Source organism: Meles meles, chromosome 20 (assembly GCF_922984935.1).
Source record: "Meles meles chromosome 20, mMelMel3.1 paternal haplotype, whole genome shotgun sequence".
NCBI classification, from domain to species: Eukaryota; Metazoa; Chordata; class Mammalia; order Carnivora; family Mustelidae; genus Meles; species Meles meles.
Window position 1 is genome coordinate 58,738,571 of NC_060085.1, and position 14,686 is coordinate 58,753,256.

Below are 14,686 nucleotides of genomic sequence, written 5' to 3' on the forward strand. Positions count from 1 at the left end.
TTTTGTCTATTTTGTTGATCTTTTCAAAACCAACTTCTGGTTTCTGTGATTTTCTCTATTGCTTTTTTTTTCTCTGTTTCATTTTTCTCTTCTCTAATCTTTATTAATAATTTCCTTATGTTATATTTAAGTTTAGTCTGTTCTTCTTTTTCTAGTTTTGTAAGTTGTAAAGTTAGGTTGTTGCTTTCAAATCATCCTTATTTTTTAACATAAGAATTTATAACTATAAATTTTCCCCATAACACTGTTTTCATTGTATATCATAAATTTGGTATATTATGTTTTGGTTATTATTCATCTTTAAGTATTTCTAATTTCCCTTATGATAATTACATCTTTTCAAAACCATAAAACTAATTATTCTTTTAAATACATTAATCTCTTAAATCACATAGAAAACAAAATGTAGAGTTACAGACCAAAGTTACAATACTACTAGCTTTCAGACAAATCATTGCTTTGCTCTTTTATATGTATTAGTCCCTTAAGTCATGTAGAAAAAACACATGGAATCACACACCACCACCATAATGACAACCTCTATAGTCGTCCATGCGAAATCATTATTTCATCATAGAACTTCAAGCTACTATCTAGTTTCTTTTCATTTCACTGTGCAGAACTCGAGCATTTCTGCATGGCAGGTCTAGTGCTAAAAAACTACCTCAGCTTTTCTTTATCCAGGAATGTCTTCATTTCTCCCTCACTTTTCAAGGATGGTTTTGCTAGATATAGGATTCTTGATTGCCAGGTTCCCTCCCCCCACCTTTAGTACTTTGTATATAATGTGCCTACTACTTTCTGGCCTCTATAGTTTCTGACGAGAAATCTGCTGATTATCTTATTGAGGCTCTTGTGTGTGACAAGTCATTTCTTGTTGTTTTCAAGATTTTCTCTTTGTCTTTGACTTTTGAAAGTTTTGGGATAATATGTCTCAGTGTAAGTCTCCAAGTTAATTTTACTTGGAGTTCACTGAGCTTCTTGGATGTTTACATTAATGTCTTTCATAAAACTTGGGAAGTTTTCAGCCATCATTTCTTCAAAAATTCTCCCTGACCCCTTTCTTTCTCTCTCTCTACGACTCCCACAATGTGTATGTTGGTCCACCTGACGGTGTTCCATAGGTCCCTCAGGCTCTGTTCACTTTTCTTCAATTTTTCTTCTGTTCCTCACAACTGATAATTTCCACTGTGCTATCTTCAAGTTTGTCAATACTTTCTTCTGCCTGCTCAAATCCATTTTTAAATGCCTCTACTGATTTTTTTCCTGGTTATTATATTTTTCAGTTCCAGAATTTCTTCAGTTTCTTTATAGTTTATTTCTTTATTGATATTTCCATTTTGTTTATACATTTGCTTTCTTGATTTTCTCCACATTTTCCTCAGTTGAGTGTTTTTAAGATAGTTATTTTAAAGTCTTTGTGTAGTATATCTACCACCAGATCTTTCTTGAGGACATTTTCTATTGATTCTTTTTCCTTTGACTTGGTCATACTTTCCTGTTTCTTTACATGCCTTCTGATTTTTTGTTGGAAACTGGGCATTTGAGTCAAATAATATGGTAACTCTGGAGATCAGATTCTTTCTGGTTTTTTGTGGTTGCTCTTGGAGTTTTGCTTTATTTTTTCTTTTTATTATTGCAGGTTGTCTCAGCCTGAAGTATAAAGTCTTCTCAAGTCTTATCTGAGCCTCTGGTCACTTTGTAATTCCCCCCTATATGTTTGCAATTGTTTCTGAATGTCTTAGTGTTTAATGTCTGACTTCTGAAAAATGAAGGGGTTACCAGAAAAAAGACACTGGTCCTTCAAATCCTTCAGAAATCACTTCAGCTGGTGAGGAGGGGTTGTAAAAATGGAGGGATGTATAAGAATAATGACTGCCTATCTGTGTGCACCCCTGTGATCAGAAGCAACAATGTGATCAGAACACAGAGCTCTGATATTTGGAGAACAGAGTCATTTTTGCCCACTCTGGTTCCTTCAAGCTGTGTACAAGCTGTTCTGGGAACACCTGTACAGGTACCTGTCATGAGACTGAGGGACGGGGAATGAATAGCTGCTATGTTCCAAGAGCTATAACTGATTGCAATAATTGCAATTTATTGTCTAAGCCTTCTCCTTGCAAGTCTTCAAGACTCCAGTGTTCCAAAATAATTATGTCAGACATATTCTGCCATCATAACTGTTACGTAGATAGGGAAACAGATTCCTTGTGCTTCTACTTTCTGCCATCTTCCCAAAATCCTCTCCATGGATTTCTGCCACATCCAAGTACAACCTCAGACTTCTTTTGTCTGACGTATAATGTAAATCCCTCATTGTGAATAATAACACTTTCTTAAGCTTCTTGAAGACCCTCAGCCATTCCTTTACATTTCCCCACCCTGACATCCAATGGGAAGCAGGACAAAGGACCCAGTCCAACAAGAGGTAACAGAAGGCAAGAGTCCAAGAAAAAATCTGCCATTATTTCCCTGGTCTCCCTGCCATGTCTAAAGGAACCCCCTATCAGACCCCTAACCTCTGGCCTCCCTTTACCAACCCCTCCATTACTGTCTCTAGACTCATACCTGCTGCCTTTCTGCATTACACATTTTTCTTCTCTTGGGGTGGAGAGAAACCCTGCTGTTTGACACCATCCACCCCCAGCCACTTTCAATCAATACCCAATTTCAATCAATATCCAATACCCAATTCTCTCCCCACTCACATTTCAAAATCAGTATCAGTTCTGTTTACTCACCAGGAGCTTATGCTTGATTTCCTTACAATATCACTCTGTCTCCCCATTCAAGCTAAGGGATATTTACTAAGTCATCTCCTCTGTACTGGCCTCCATGAAGGTTGCCCAACAAATAAAAGGCTCCCAAAGCAATGCAGCAAGAGGGTCTGGGGCACCAACTGAGAGTACTATCTTTAACTGTTAAGAGGAATGGGGGAAGGGTCACAAAAGAGAACTAAATTCCTAAGGTCAATAGCAACTCTGCAGTGGTCAAATCAATATTCTTTCCTCAGATTCTTCCCATCTGTGGCCATCAGTCAGCTGGCTCTCCAACCTCTTCACCCACAGCCCCAAGTCTTCATTCCCATGGTCCTCCATCGGGGCCTCTGCCTCCTCGAGAAGCCACTCTTCCTTCCTTATTCACTGCCAAGTCTCTCCCAAGAGCACCCTGGGAGTCCAGTTCTTTTCCCCCCAGACTGCTGTCCTCTAGAAGCTCCCCACACTCTGATGAGCTGTACCAAGGCTTCTCTGTGGATGGTTTGCATATCTGTGTCTGCAGGAAAGGACCCTTTCCAGCACTGTAGTCATGTCCCATTCTCTGCCAGCAAGCACTTTCCCAACCCTACCTCACTGGTTTCTGATCAAGGAACAACCTTTCTCTGGTCTCTAAAGCCATCACCAGCTACGTATAGCTGTGATGCACTGTCTTCCTCAGTCACTGCATTTGATCAGTTCTTCTCTTGGGATCTGGGTCCAATCCATCCCCTGGTTTTCATTCTCAATAAGTTCCACCCTGGGTCAGGCCCTTATCATCCCAGGCCAACTACTCTCCAAAGTCAGCATATGGCCCTATACCAGGCACTGACCATGGCTGTAATGACCTTCCTATGATGACCTGTGATGACCTTTGAGGTATCAGCCTTTTCCTCTACACACTTTCAGGGACTCCATGACTGTCCCAGGATGAAACCCAGCATCCAGGCTGATCCACAAAGCCCTCTATGGTCTGCTCCAGTCTCCTTATACTGACTCAACTCACCAAGCCCCCTGGAAACACAGGTAAAAACTCAAGTCTTTGCCTAGTGCCAAACTCTATTCTACTGCTACCCCACTCCCCTTCCTTTCTCTGCCTATCCAAAGCTAACCCTGGTGACAGGTGACTTGAGGCAAGGCAGAGAGAATGGGATTGTAAGCAAGAGGCCTAGGACTGTAGAACTGATTTCCAATGCACAGCTGAGTTGTCACTCCACCTCACTCAGCCTCCATTTCCCTGCCCTACAGAAAACAGCATGACCTACACTGAGCGGCTGTCTCCCACCCCAAATAAGCTAATGTGTGGAAAACACAGTAGGGGATCTGGTAATTGTCCTTAGAACCAGAGCAGCCACTAGTTGCCTACATCCCTCCTGAGTGGTCTGTGCCCTGACCCGCATCATGTATTCTGAACTTGCCCCTGTTTGGTTATCACTTGAACTTTGGAATCCAATTCAAGCGGCACCTGGGTGGCTCAGTCAGTCAAGCACCCAACCCTTGATTTCAGCTCAGGTCATACTCTCAGGGTCAGCCTCCCCACTGGGTACGGGATCGGCTTAAAACTCTGTCTCTCCCTCTTCCTCAGTTCCTTGCCACTTGTGCATGCACATGCACTTTCCTCACTCTCTAAATAAATAATAATATAACATAAAATAAATAGTAACGTAACGTAACACCAATTCAAATTCTTGACTCCCAGACCAGAAGCCAGTTCACCTCCTCAGAAGCCCCCATGCTACTCAGAGGAAGCTAACTCAGCTCTCCTCTTGAACTGCTCAGCAAATCTCCCGCTCTTACCTCCTCCACCCCTTTGTCTTTCCTGCCCGAGTGCATGGGAAGCACACTCTTTAGCACATGGGGGGCTTGGTTCAGTTGGTCTTTGGCTCCATGTCCTTTAAAAAAAATCAGGCTTTTTTTAAAAGAAGAAAGGAAGTAACTGTGACACACTGGAGCTCCCTAAAGAGCAAGTTCTCAGGGGCCACTGGCTGTCCAGAGGTCAGTGGGACAAAATGAGGCAAGTTCAGAGGAGAGATTCCAAACAGGACCTGTGACCCACTCACCACTCAACTCCAGAGCAGCCCAGACCATGCTGCCCTCACAGAAGTGGCAGGACTGAGATATGTGCCCAGAGAGAAAGGAGACACTTTGGAGAGGGAAGGAGGGAGGAAAGAGAATGATAAAGAAAGAAATAGTGAGGGAAGAAATAAAAACGCCAAGGAAGAGAGACAAAGAAGGCAAGAAACACAAGAGAAAAAGAAAGAAAAGGAGAGGAAAGGACTGGACGGCCTGCTCTGTGCTAGCTCCATGTGTCGTGCTCTCGTGTGATCTCAGCACCCCATGAACAGGGGCTCTGACCCCTATTTTCAGAGAAGCCCAGGGACTTGCCGAGGGCTGCCAGGGGTCCCAGGGAGTAAGTGGCTGGTCTGTAGGAGTCCAGAGTCCAGGACTCTCCCATGACGGAGGAGAGGAAGAGTCCATTCTCAGTCCAGAGGAAGGACTTCAGCCACGGCAGTCAGTGAACCAGGACCCAACCACAAGCCAGGGCCCAGTACATGTGCATCATCTCTGCTTACACTCCATGAGCCTGAGGCCCAGAGGGACAGAGAAGGCTAAAAGCGTGCACTAAGAATTCCAGCGATTAACCATAAAGCTTTCGGAAATTCAATTATTTTTTATCCAAACCCTTTTAGGCAATGTATTGTAACAAAACATAACGGCGTGTTGGGCTGAGTAGCTGGCCCTTTCCCAGGCTCAAGAGAAGCTGGCCTTGCTGATTTCCTGAATACGCCACACACTGGGGATCCTGGCTTCTAGAAGCAGAAGTAAAGTTCAGCAGCCCCTAAGGGGACAAGAGGCCCCTCTTGCCTGAGTTTCAGATCCAGACTGGTGTCTGTGTTCTAGGAGCACAAGAGGCTCCAACCAGAGATGTCAGGAAGAGCCCTGGGCCCAGCCCCACAGCTCAGCAATGCAGGCAGGAGTGACCTGAAGCACATTCAAATGCTCCTCCTGTTCCCAGCACCCACCACCTCCTCCAGGCTCCCCGCACAGCTGTGGGACATCACAGTTCCAACCAAGCTCAGACATGCTGACTGTGCATGCAGGCTGACCTTCGACAACACACAAAAACGATCTAAGATAAGTTAAAAAAAAAAAAAAAGTGTGCGTGCATGTGTGTGCACGTGCATGTGTGTATAACTCATGTAAAAGACATAAAGAAATAAAGCACAGGTTTCCCCAGTCTCTGAAAGTAGGCCATTCCTCTGAAACCTTCTGTTAGGCAAAATGGCATAAAGTGAAGAAGCAATTACTATTCATTTATATAGAAAAGTGAGTGTTCCCAGACCCAAAACATAACCTCTCCTAGGTTCTTCTGATACATTAGGACACATCTACTTACAGATGTACAAAATAAATCGACATAAGGCACAGATGCTCAGAGACACAGTTCAAAGCGATGGCAGCTGGAGGTTGAGATGCTGAGTATAGCTCCCAGGGAAGGGGCTTGGCAGCACCACTCTAAGGACAAGCTGCGAAGCAGACGCTGTACACTATCATTGCTTTTCGTCTTTTCTCATAAAAACAAACATCCTCTTCGGATTTCCCTCAGTTAGCAAAAGCAGGTACTAATAAGGTAGGTCTTGCATGAAAGCCAAGTGGTGTAATGCAAACTTTGAAAAGCAGGGGACACTTGTGTAAGTTGTCGGTTTAGAATAGTGAAATTCAAAACAGCTGGTATTTATACTTAAGTTTTCTAACCTGTCAACCCAGACACAAAGCCTTCCCCCCGGGTTACTATGGGAAATCCCTGGTACGGTGCTAAGCACACAGTAGGTGCTCCACACCTCACGGCTGTGATGGCTGAGTACCTACTGTGTGCCATCGAACGCTCCCTCAGAACGAATGCTGTGAGGCTAAACTTAGTCAGCTCAAAAGAAGACAGACCAACTCAGAAAGATAAAGCGAGTTGCCCAAGACCACATAGCTAGTCAGCCACAGAGCTAGTAGGAAACACACACCTTGTAAGTCAGCTGGGCAGCCGCCTAATCACTTGAGACTTGGCATTCCACTCAACTCCAGTGAGGGAGGCAGGGCCAAGGGAGCCCGGGGTGGGCTCTCAGCAGATGGCCTTGCCTAAAACAGAAATAAGGAAACAAAGTGTTTAAAAAGCAGAAGGAAATAGAGGGAGTCTGGGAGAAAGATGCATCAAGGATGCTGTCAGATGATAACATTCAGTAGGAAAATAAACAGAAAAGCCTAGAACACAGAACAGTGTCAATGTTGTGATAACAACTACCTCAAATTATGTACATGTGGGAAAGACTGACAGGGATCCTGGGAAAAGAACACTTTAATTTGAGGCACCGGGGAGATTATGGGTACATTTTTATCTTCTATTTTTATTTCTGTTAACATTGATAAATGCTTATGCAAGAGTAATTTTAAATGCTCTCAGAGATAAAGAAATCACAAAGAAAAACAAAGAGTTTGACTACACAAAAATTAGAAACTTCTACATGTCAAAAAAAAGCAACTAAAATGGAAAGACAACCAACAAATGCTGAAGACTTATTTGTAGCAAACATGACAGGCAAAGGGTTAATTAATAACAACATCTTTGTTAATCTCAAACACTCCTAAAAATCAAAAGGAAAGCATTAAAATCACAAGAGGCAAACAGACAAAATGTACAGGCCTAATTCAAACATGCAAAAGCACAACTATTTAAAACACTTAAGGAAAAATGTTTAACGTCCCCACTAATTACAGAATTACATATTAAAACAAGAGTAACATACCATTTCTACCCAACTAAGTTTCAAATATATTTTAAAATTAGAAGCCAAAGGTAGTTGTGAATACATCTGTGTAAAGAGTGCAAATCCTTTTGGAAAAGAATAGGGCAGTGCACAATCACAGGTCTGAAAGGACTTGTGCCCTTCAGTCCAGTAATCTCACACCTTCAATGTCTCAGAAGGAAAAAACCCGAAAATGCGGAAAGTGTTTAAGGATAGTCAAAGATGTTCACCCCAGGGTTGTTTATTTATAAGAAGGAAAACTTACACCAATCTAAAGGGCCTACATTGGAGTGATGCTTACATGAGGAAGGGCTATACAAAATGTTAAGTAATGAAAGCAGAAATCAAAAATGCAAATAGCTCATGATTAAAACTACATTTTTTTTTAAAGATTTTATTTATTTATTTGACAGACAGAGATCACAAGTAGGCAGAGAGGCAGGCAGAGAGAGCTGGGCGGGAAGCAGGCTCCCCACTGAGCAGACAGCCCGACGTGGTGCTCAATCCTAGGACCCTGGGATCATGACCTGAGCTGAAGGCAGAGGCTTTAACCCACTGAGCCACCCAGGCACCCCACAACTACATGTTTAAAAGGAAGAACTGAATTCAGCGAAGTCGCAGGGCACAAGATCAACACACAAAAATCAGTTGTGTTTCGGACCTCCAGCAGAAAACAATCTGAAAAGGAAACTGAGAAGGCAGCTCCATTTATAATGGCATCTAAAAGAATTAAATACTTGGGAATAGACCTAACCAAGGATGTGAAAGACCTATATAATGAAAACTACAAAATACTGATTAGGAAAATTAAAGATCTAAACAAATGGAAAGGCATCATGTTCATGGATTGGAAGACCTAACAGTATTTAGATGTTCGTACCACCCAAAGGGATCTACAGATTCAGTGAGATCCCTATGAAAATTCCAAAAAACATTTTTTGCAGAAAATGGAAAAACAGATTCTCCAATTCATATAGGAACTGCAAGGGGCCTCAAATAGCCAAAATAATATTGGAGAAGAAGCAGAAAGCTGGAGGACTCAACGTTCTGACTTTGAAACTTACTACAAAGGTAAACAAAGTAGTGTGGTACTGGCGTAAGGACAGACACATAGACCAACGGCACAGAACAGAGAACCCAGAAATAAACCCACACATGTATAATCAATTGATTTTTGACAAGAGTAAAAGGGGAAAGGGCAATCCTTTCAACGGTGCTGGGAAAACTGGATAGCCACATGCAAATAATGAAGTTCAGCCCTTAACTTATACTTCATATAAACTTATACCATATATTAAAATTACCACATATAGAAATGGATAAAAGACCTAATCTTAAGAGCTAACACTCTAAAAGTCTTAGAAAAAACACTGGGGAAAATCTTCATGACATTGGATTTGATAACAATTTTATGGATAGGACATCAAAAATACAGGCAACAAAAGAAAAAATAAATATATTGGATTTATCAAAGGTAAAAACTTTTGTGCCTCCAAGGACATTATGAGGAAAGTAAAAAGTCAACTTACAGAATAGAAGAAAACATTTGCAAATTATATATTTGATAAGGGATTGATATCCAGAATATATAAAGATCCCCTATGATTCAACAACAACAACAAAACAAACAACAACAAAAACCCGATTGAAAAATGGGCAAAGAACCTAAACAGACATTTCTCCAAAGAAGATATCTGAAAGGCCAACTGGTATATGGAAAGATGTTCAACATCACTAGTCATTAAGAAAATGCAAGTTAAAAGCACAATGAGATATCACTTCATACATGTGTTAGAATGGCCACTGGCAAAAAGACAAGGGGTTAACGAATGCTGGTGTGGATGTGGTGAAAGGGGAACCCATGGGCATTGTGGATGGGAGTGTAAATTGTTGCAGCCATTATGGAAAATAGTATGGAGGAACATCAAAATTAAAAATAGAACTGCCATATGATCCACTTCTGGGAATACATCCAAAGGAAATGAAAACACCAATTTGGAAAGGTATCTGCACCCTCATGTTCACTGCAGCATTATTTACAATAGCCAAGACGTAGAAACAACTGAGTGTCTGTCGACGGATGACTGGATAAAGAAGTTGTGGTATCTGTAAATATAGAATGGAATATCATTCATCTGTAAAAAAAACAAGGACATCCCACCACTTGCTACAACAAGAATGAACCTCAAAGGCACTATGTTAAGTGAAATAAGTCAGATAGAGAAAGACAAATAGTGTGTGATTTCAACTTATCTGAAAAATCTAAAAACACAAAAAAGCAAAAGCCAGAAAGAAAGCAGATTTGTGGTCACCAGAAGCAGAGGGTGGGGGGGCAGGGGAGAGGGAACTGGAGAAGGTGGTCAAAAGATACACACTTGCAGTTATAAGATAAACCTGTCCCAGGTACACTGTGATGACTACAGCTAACACTCCCATGTGATATACAGGAGATGTGTTAAGAGAGGAGGTTCTAGGAGTTCTTGTCACAGGAACATTTTTTTCCCCTTTTTTTTCCTTCTTTTCTATTTATTGCATTTTTATGAGAAGATGGATGTTAGCTAAACCTACTGTGATAATCATTTCACAACATATGTAAATCAAACCATCACGGTGTCACGGCTTAAACATATATTCATGTATGTCAATTATTTCTCAATAAAACTGGGGGGGACAGCAAAAAGGGGGTCGGGGAAACGTGATACCACTTCATACCCTGTAGGATAACTATTTAAAAAGGGGGGGGAATGACGAGTGTTGGCAAGGATGTGGAAAAATGGAAATCCTCACGCACTGCTGGTGGGGATGTGTTTAATGGTGCAGCAACTGTGGAAAACAGTTCGATGGCTCCTCAAAAAAGTTAAACATAGAACTACCACATGGCCCAGCAATTCTGCTCCTAGGCATAGACCAAAAGGAAGTGAAAAAGCAGGGACCTGAATAGCTATTTATACACCAATTTCAGACAGCATTATTCACAATAACCAAAAGGAAACAAGCCAAGCGTTTATCCACAGATGAATGGACAAACCTTATTTTGTTTGTAGAATACTATTTGTATTCTTTGTAGAATGCTATTCACTAGGAAGGAGTGACGTTCTGACACCGGCTACAAGGATGGGCCCTGAAAACATTACGCTAAGGGAAATAAGCCAGACACAGAAAGCCAAATACAGGATTCCACTTCTGTAAGGTACCTAGAATAAGCAAAGTCAAAGAAACAGAAAGCAGAATAAAGGCTGCTGGGCGTGGAGAGGGGAGAGGGGTAGGAGGAAAGGAGCAGTTCTTGTTTAACGGGTACAGAGTTTATGCTGGGGATTCTGAAAGTTTTCAGCATAGAGAGTGGTGATGGGAACACAGCTCTGTGAATGTATTTAATGCCAGTGAGTCTGTATATTTGCAAATGGGTAAAATAATAAATATTATGCTATGCAGATTTTACTATAATCTAAGTAATGTGGATAAAAAAGAGGGGTCAATATAAACACACAGTGAAAAGACAGGAATGAAATAAACCCAAATGCCAGCAGCTGTTCTGAGAAAAGAAATCTTTGGGTGGCTTCCTCTTTCTTTTAATCATTTTTCTCTATTTTCCAATTTTCTTTCAATTGCTCTTTGGATGGGGGAAAATTATGTTTTTAACAGATTTCATGTTTTCAGGTTTTGATATGTAAATAATTCATCAGTCTAGATTTTTTCTTTTGTAGGTAGAAAGTTTCTTTGCTTTTGGAGCAGCATTTACAATGGATTTACTTCATAGGGGACCATAAGTAAAGGAAATGGTCATTTAAAATAATGTGAAGTTCTCTGCGGGATGTAGGTGAAAGCTAATGTTCCCTTACAACTTGGCTGGCCCCAGGGCTCCTGAACCTGCTGGCTACAGCCTGGCAGGGGGGCAAATCCCTTCCAGTAGGAGTTGTTCTCCCTGCCCTCTGGGCACTGAATGAGGACAGAAGAGGTTTCAGGGGGATAATTTCCCCTGGATGTGTGACTAAGTTCATAATTTGACCTTTAAGCAGTAAATTAAAATAGGAATAGTAATTTAAAATGCAAGTCAGAATTTGCCTTAAATTTAACCAATCGAAATAGTTAATATTAATTCACCCTTAATAGTATCCCAAGCCCTTCACAGAAGGTCCCGTTTATACAGCAAATGATACTGACATTGTATTGGGTTTTTATGCAGGAGTCCAAAGGACCTGTTCTCCCCTTTGACAAGTAAATAAAACAGCAGGGAGATCAAATAACTCACTAAAAAGAAGATATAATTTTTTATCTTCCTTTTTACAGTCTCATATCCACTTCCGTTGGGAATAACAAAGTCTGAATTCTTATGCAACACTTATCTAAATGTGTCGATTTTATCGGATTGATGAATTTTGCTAACAAAAGGCAGCGCTAGGAAATCTTTTATGACATATTTGGCCCATTCACAGGCCTGGAGCTTTAATTTAACCAACTTGAGAATTCTGAGGGAGAGCTGCAGGTGTTAGATCTGAAAAAAAAAATCATAAATGGGAAGGCATATCAATCTTTATGACGGGGAAACAAAAACACTCTCTACTTGCTTGCCCTCCACAGGCAGGAGAAAGAGAGGTGGAAGGAGCAGGATATTGTCTCGGGCTGCATAGCAAAGAGGAAGCTTCGCTGTCTCCCAGTGACCGCTATTTAGTATTGATCAAAAGGCGCTGGCCCGCAGAGGAAAAGAGGAATTGATAAAACAATGAGGTTTGCCAACACTCTGTGCTCAACAAGGACATTTTCTCATTTTCTTGACCACATCAGACTAAGTCACTCCTGCGGCGGCCTGAACGAGCCCTGAACGAGCCGGCGGCTCTCTGTGCCACAGTCCCCACTCCTCCACTGCCCCGCAAGGGTGCCCAGCAGCACTGCTACCCTGCCACCCCCTTGGACCATAGGCAGAGTCAATCACCTGACAAGGCCTGTTGCTTCTCCTGTTAAAGGTCTCCCCAGTCAGCCTCTCCTCCTTCCACGGCCTGAACGCCGACCACACTTCTCTCCCTGGGAACACCACCATACTGCCTTTCCCTGTCTGTTCTCCACTTCCCCGGATCCTCGTCACCAAGCCATCCTTCCACCTGCTGCCAGCCATCTCTGGATGGGAGAACCTTTCAGCCACTTACTTGCACAAACTCTTTAAGGACTCCCTATTTTCTACAACACAAAATCATAAACCCATTGCCATGAAATACTACGAAGGTCCTTTGTGATCTTGTCTTTCCCAGTTTCTCCTCCAACAGCAAAGTTTGCCCATCCATCCATCCATCCATCTAATTTTACAGGTCTCTGTGACAGAAACATCCGAGTGTCCACCAAAACCCATGTCCCCCTTCTGATAACCAGCTGTAGCTAAGCAGATGGTGAGGGGATCCGTTTCCTGGCCTCTCTGACACCAAGGCTGGGGGACATAAGCAGATAGGACTGAGTCCTCCCTCACCCACACAATCTGCGGGAAGGGTATGTGCCTCTTCTAGGTCCGGGAATTCTTGACACTCTGGACCCTCCTCAAACATGAACACGGTAGTGCCCGAGCCTGCCTACAGCCTGGCTATGCCACCCTACAGTGGAAAGGCAGCAAGATGAAGAAGCCTGGGTTTCTGAATGCTGTGCAGAGAACAACCCCCCAACAGGTCACGTTAGGAAATTACCTAGAAAATCAACTTCTAAATTTCCTTATGCTTCTGTATTTTTCGGTCTCTTGCAACAGCATCTTCGCCTTTGCCCCTGGTGAGAGTAAGTGCCAGGCAAGATCCCACTCACTAGGACCCACAGCTGACACCTGTGTGCCCAATCTGTGTTCATGAGATGAAGTGTGCCCCAGAGCCAGCTTATACAAGCGGACACTCCATTCAGTAACAAACCTACTTGGTGTTCTCCAGGGTCTTCTGCATTTTCTTGGTCATTTTATCAATCGCTGCCTGTCTCTTCCCTTCAGCTAAGAGGTCTGTTTTGTTCAGCACCACGATCAGCTTCTGGCAGGCAATCTGCCCAATCACAAGGCACTCTGCTGACTGGGTCTGCATCCCTTTGGTCACATCGATGACCAGCATCATCAGATCAATGATCTGGGCCCCTGCAAGGAGAAAGAGAAGACAAGGTTAGAAAGGGAAATGGAGAGGACTCTCCAGAAAGCGGCCTGGTGTTTGAGGTTAAGCAAAATCAGCCAAATTAAAGTATTAAGACAAAAGTGGGTGGAGTGGGAGAGGAACGACCACCACATAGCTCCTAGCCCCAGCTGCAGGGGAGGGACTCTGACCACCTGATTTCATGGAGTCCTCATGACAAACCACCATGAGGGATGGGCGTCTCACCTCACCTGGAGAGGAGGAAACTGAGGCCCATGAGACACAGACAGCTCACCCAAAGCCCCACAGCCAGCATGCAGCAGGGCTAGGGAACCCCCAAACCCACCCATTTTACTGCCTCAATCTTCTCATTTTCATTCCATCCTACCGAGGAAAAAATGTCCGAGCAGGGAAAATCTCAGTTGTAGACTTGGCCAATGCCTAGAAATCTGCCTTGCCAAGACAGCAGACAGAAAGACCAGAAAACTCATGGGGAGGCATGGGGGTTATCTCCTCTGTGACTCCTGGGTCTTCCCCACACGGGAGTTGGGTTTAGTCATGATCCTCCCACCCATGGCTCCGTTATAGCTACTCACTTCTTTTGTCCCTTCCGTTCTGGGTGGGAAGCTCCTGCTCTTTCAGGGAGGGTAGGGGCAAGCCAAGGTTCAGCTACCTCAACAGTGAATACCATGTATGTAAGTGTGTGTGTTTCTATACATATATGTGTGCATGCATGTGTACATATATGTGTGTGGTGTGTGTGTGCATTCTATATGACGTATACATGCCTGGTTGTGAGCATCCCCTAAATACACAGCCACACCTGAGCTGAACAACAGCACAGGGACAAATTCCAGAGGAGTCCATGAAGGGAAACCGCCTGAACGCAGCTGACCCATGTTGGGGAGACTGATGAAGGGGATGTGTCCTTTTTAATAGGATTTGAAGTCATTTTACCAAAAAAAGAGTGCTATTTTGGGTATACAGGAATGTGCAGATATTTCCCCCTTCACCCCAGAAGGGATTTTCAGGACCCAATTATCATCATGGTGAT

The 14,686-nt window shown here is 42.8% G+C and overlaps 1 protein-coding gene across 2 annotated transcripts in view; it reads right to left on the bottom strand.

The window, feature by feature from the left end:
• Positions 1–14,686, bottom strand: part of EEFSEC (eukaryotic elongation factor, selenocysteine-tRNA specific) — a 248,017-nt gene that overhangs the window by 145,772 nt on the left and 87,559 nt on the right. For both annotated transcript variants that reach the window (XM_045992112.1, XM_045992113.1), the window contains exon 2: positions 13,433–13,640. In XM_045992112.1, the coding sequence (XP_045848068.1) occupies positions 13,433–13,640 (208 nt within the window). The remainder of the gene's footprint in view (positions 1–13,432; positions 13,641–14,686) is intronic.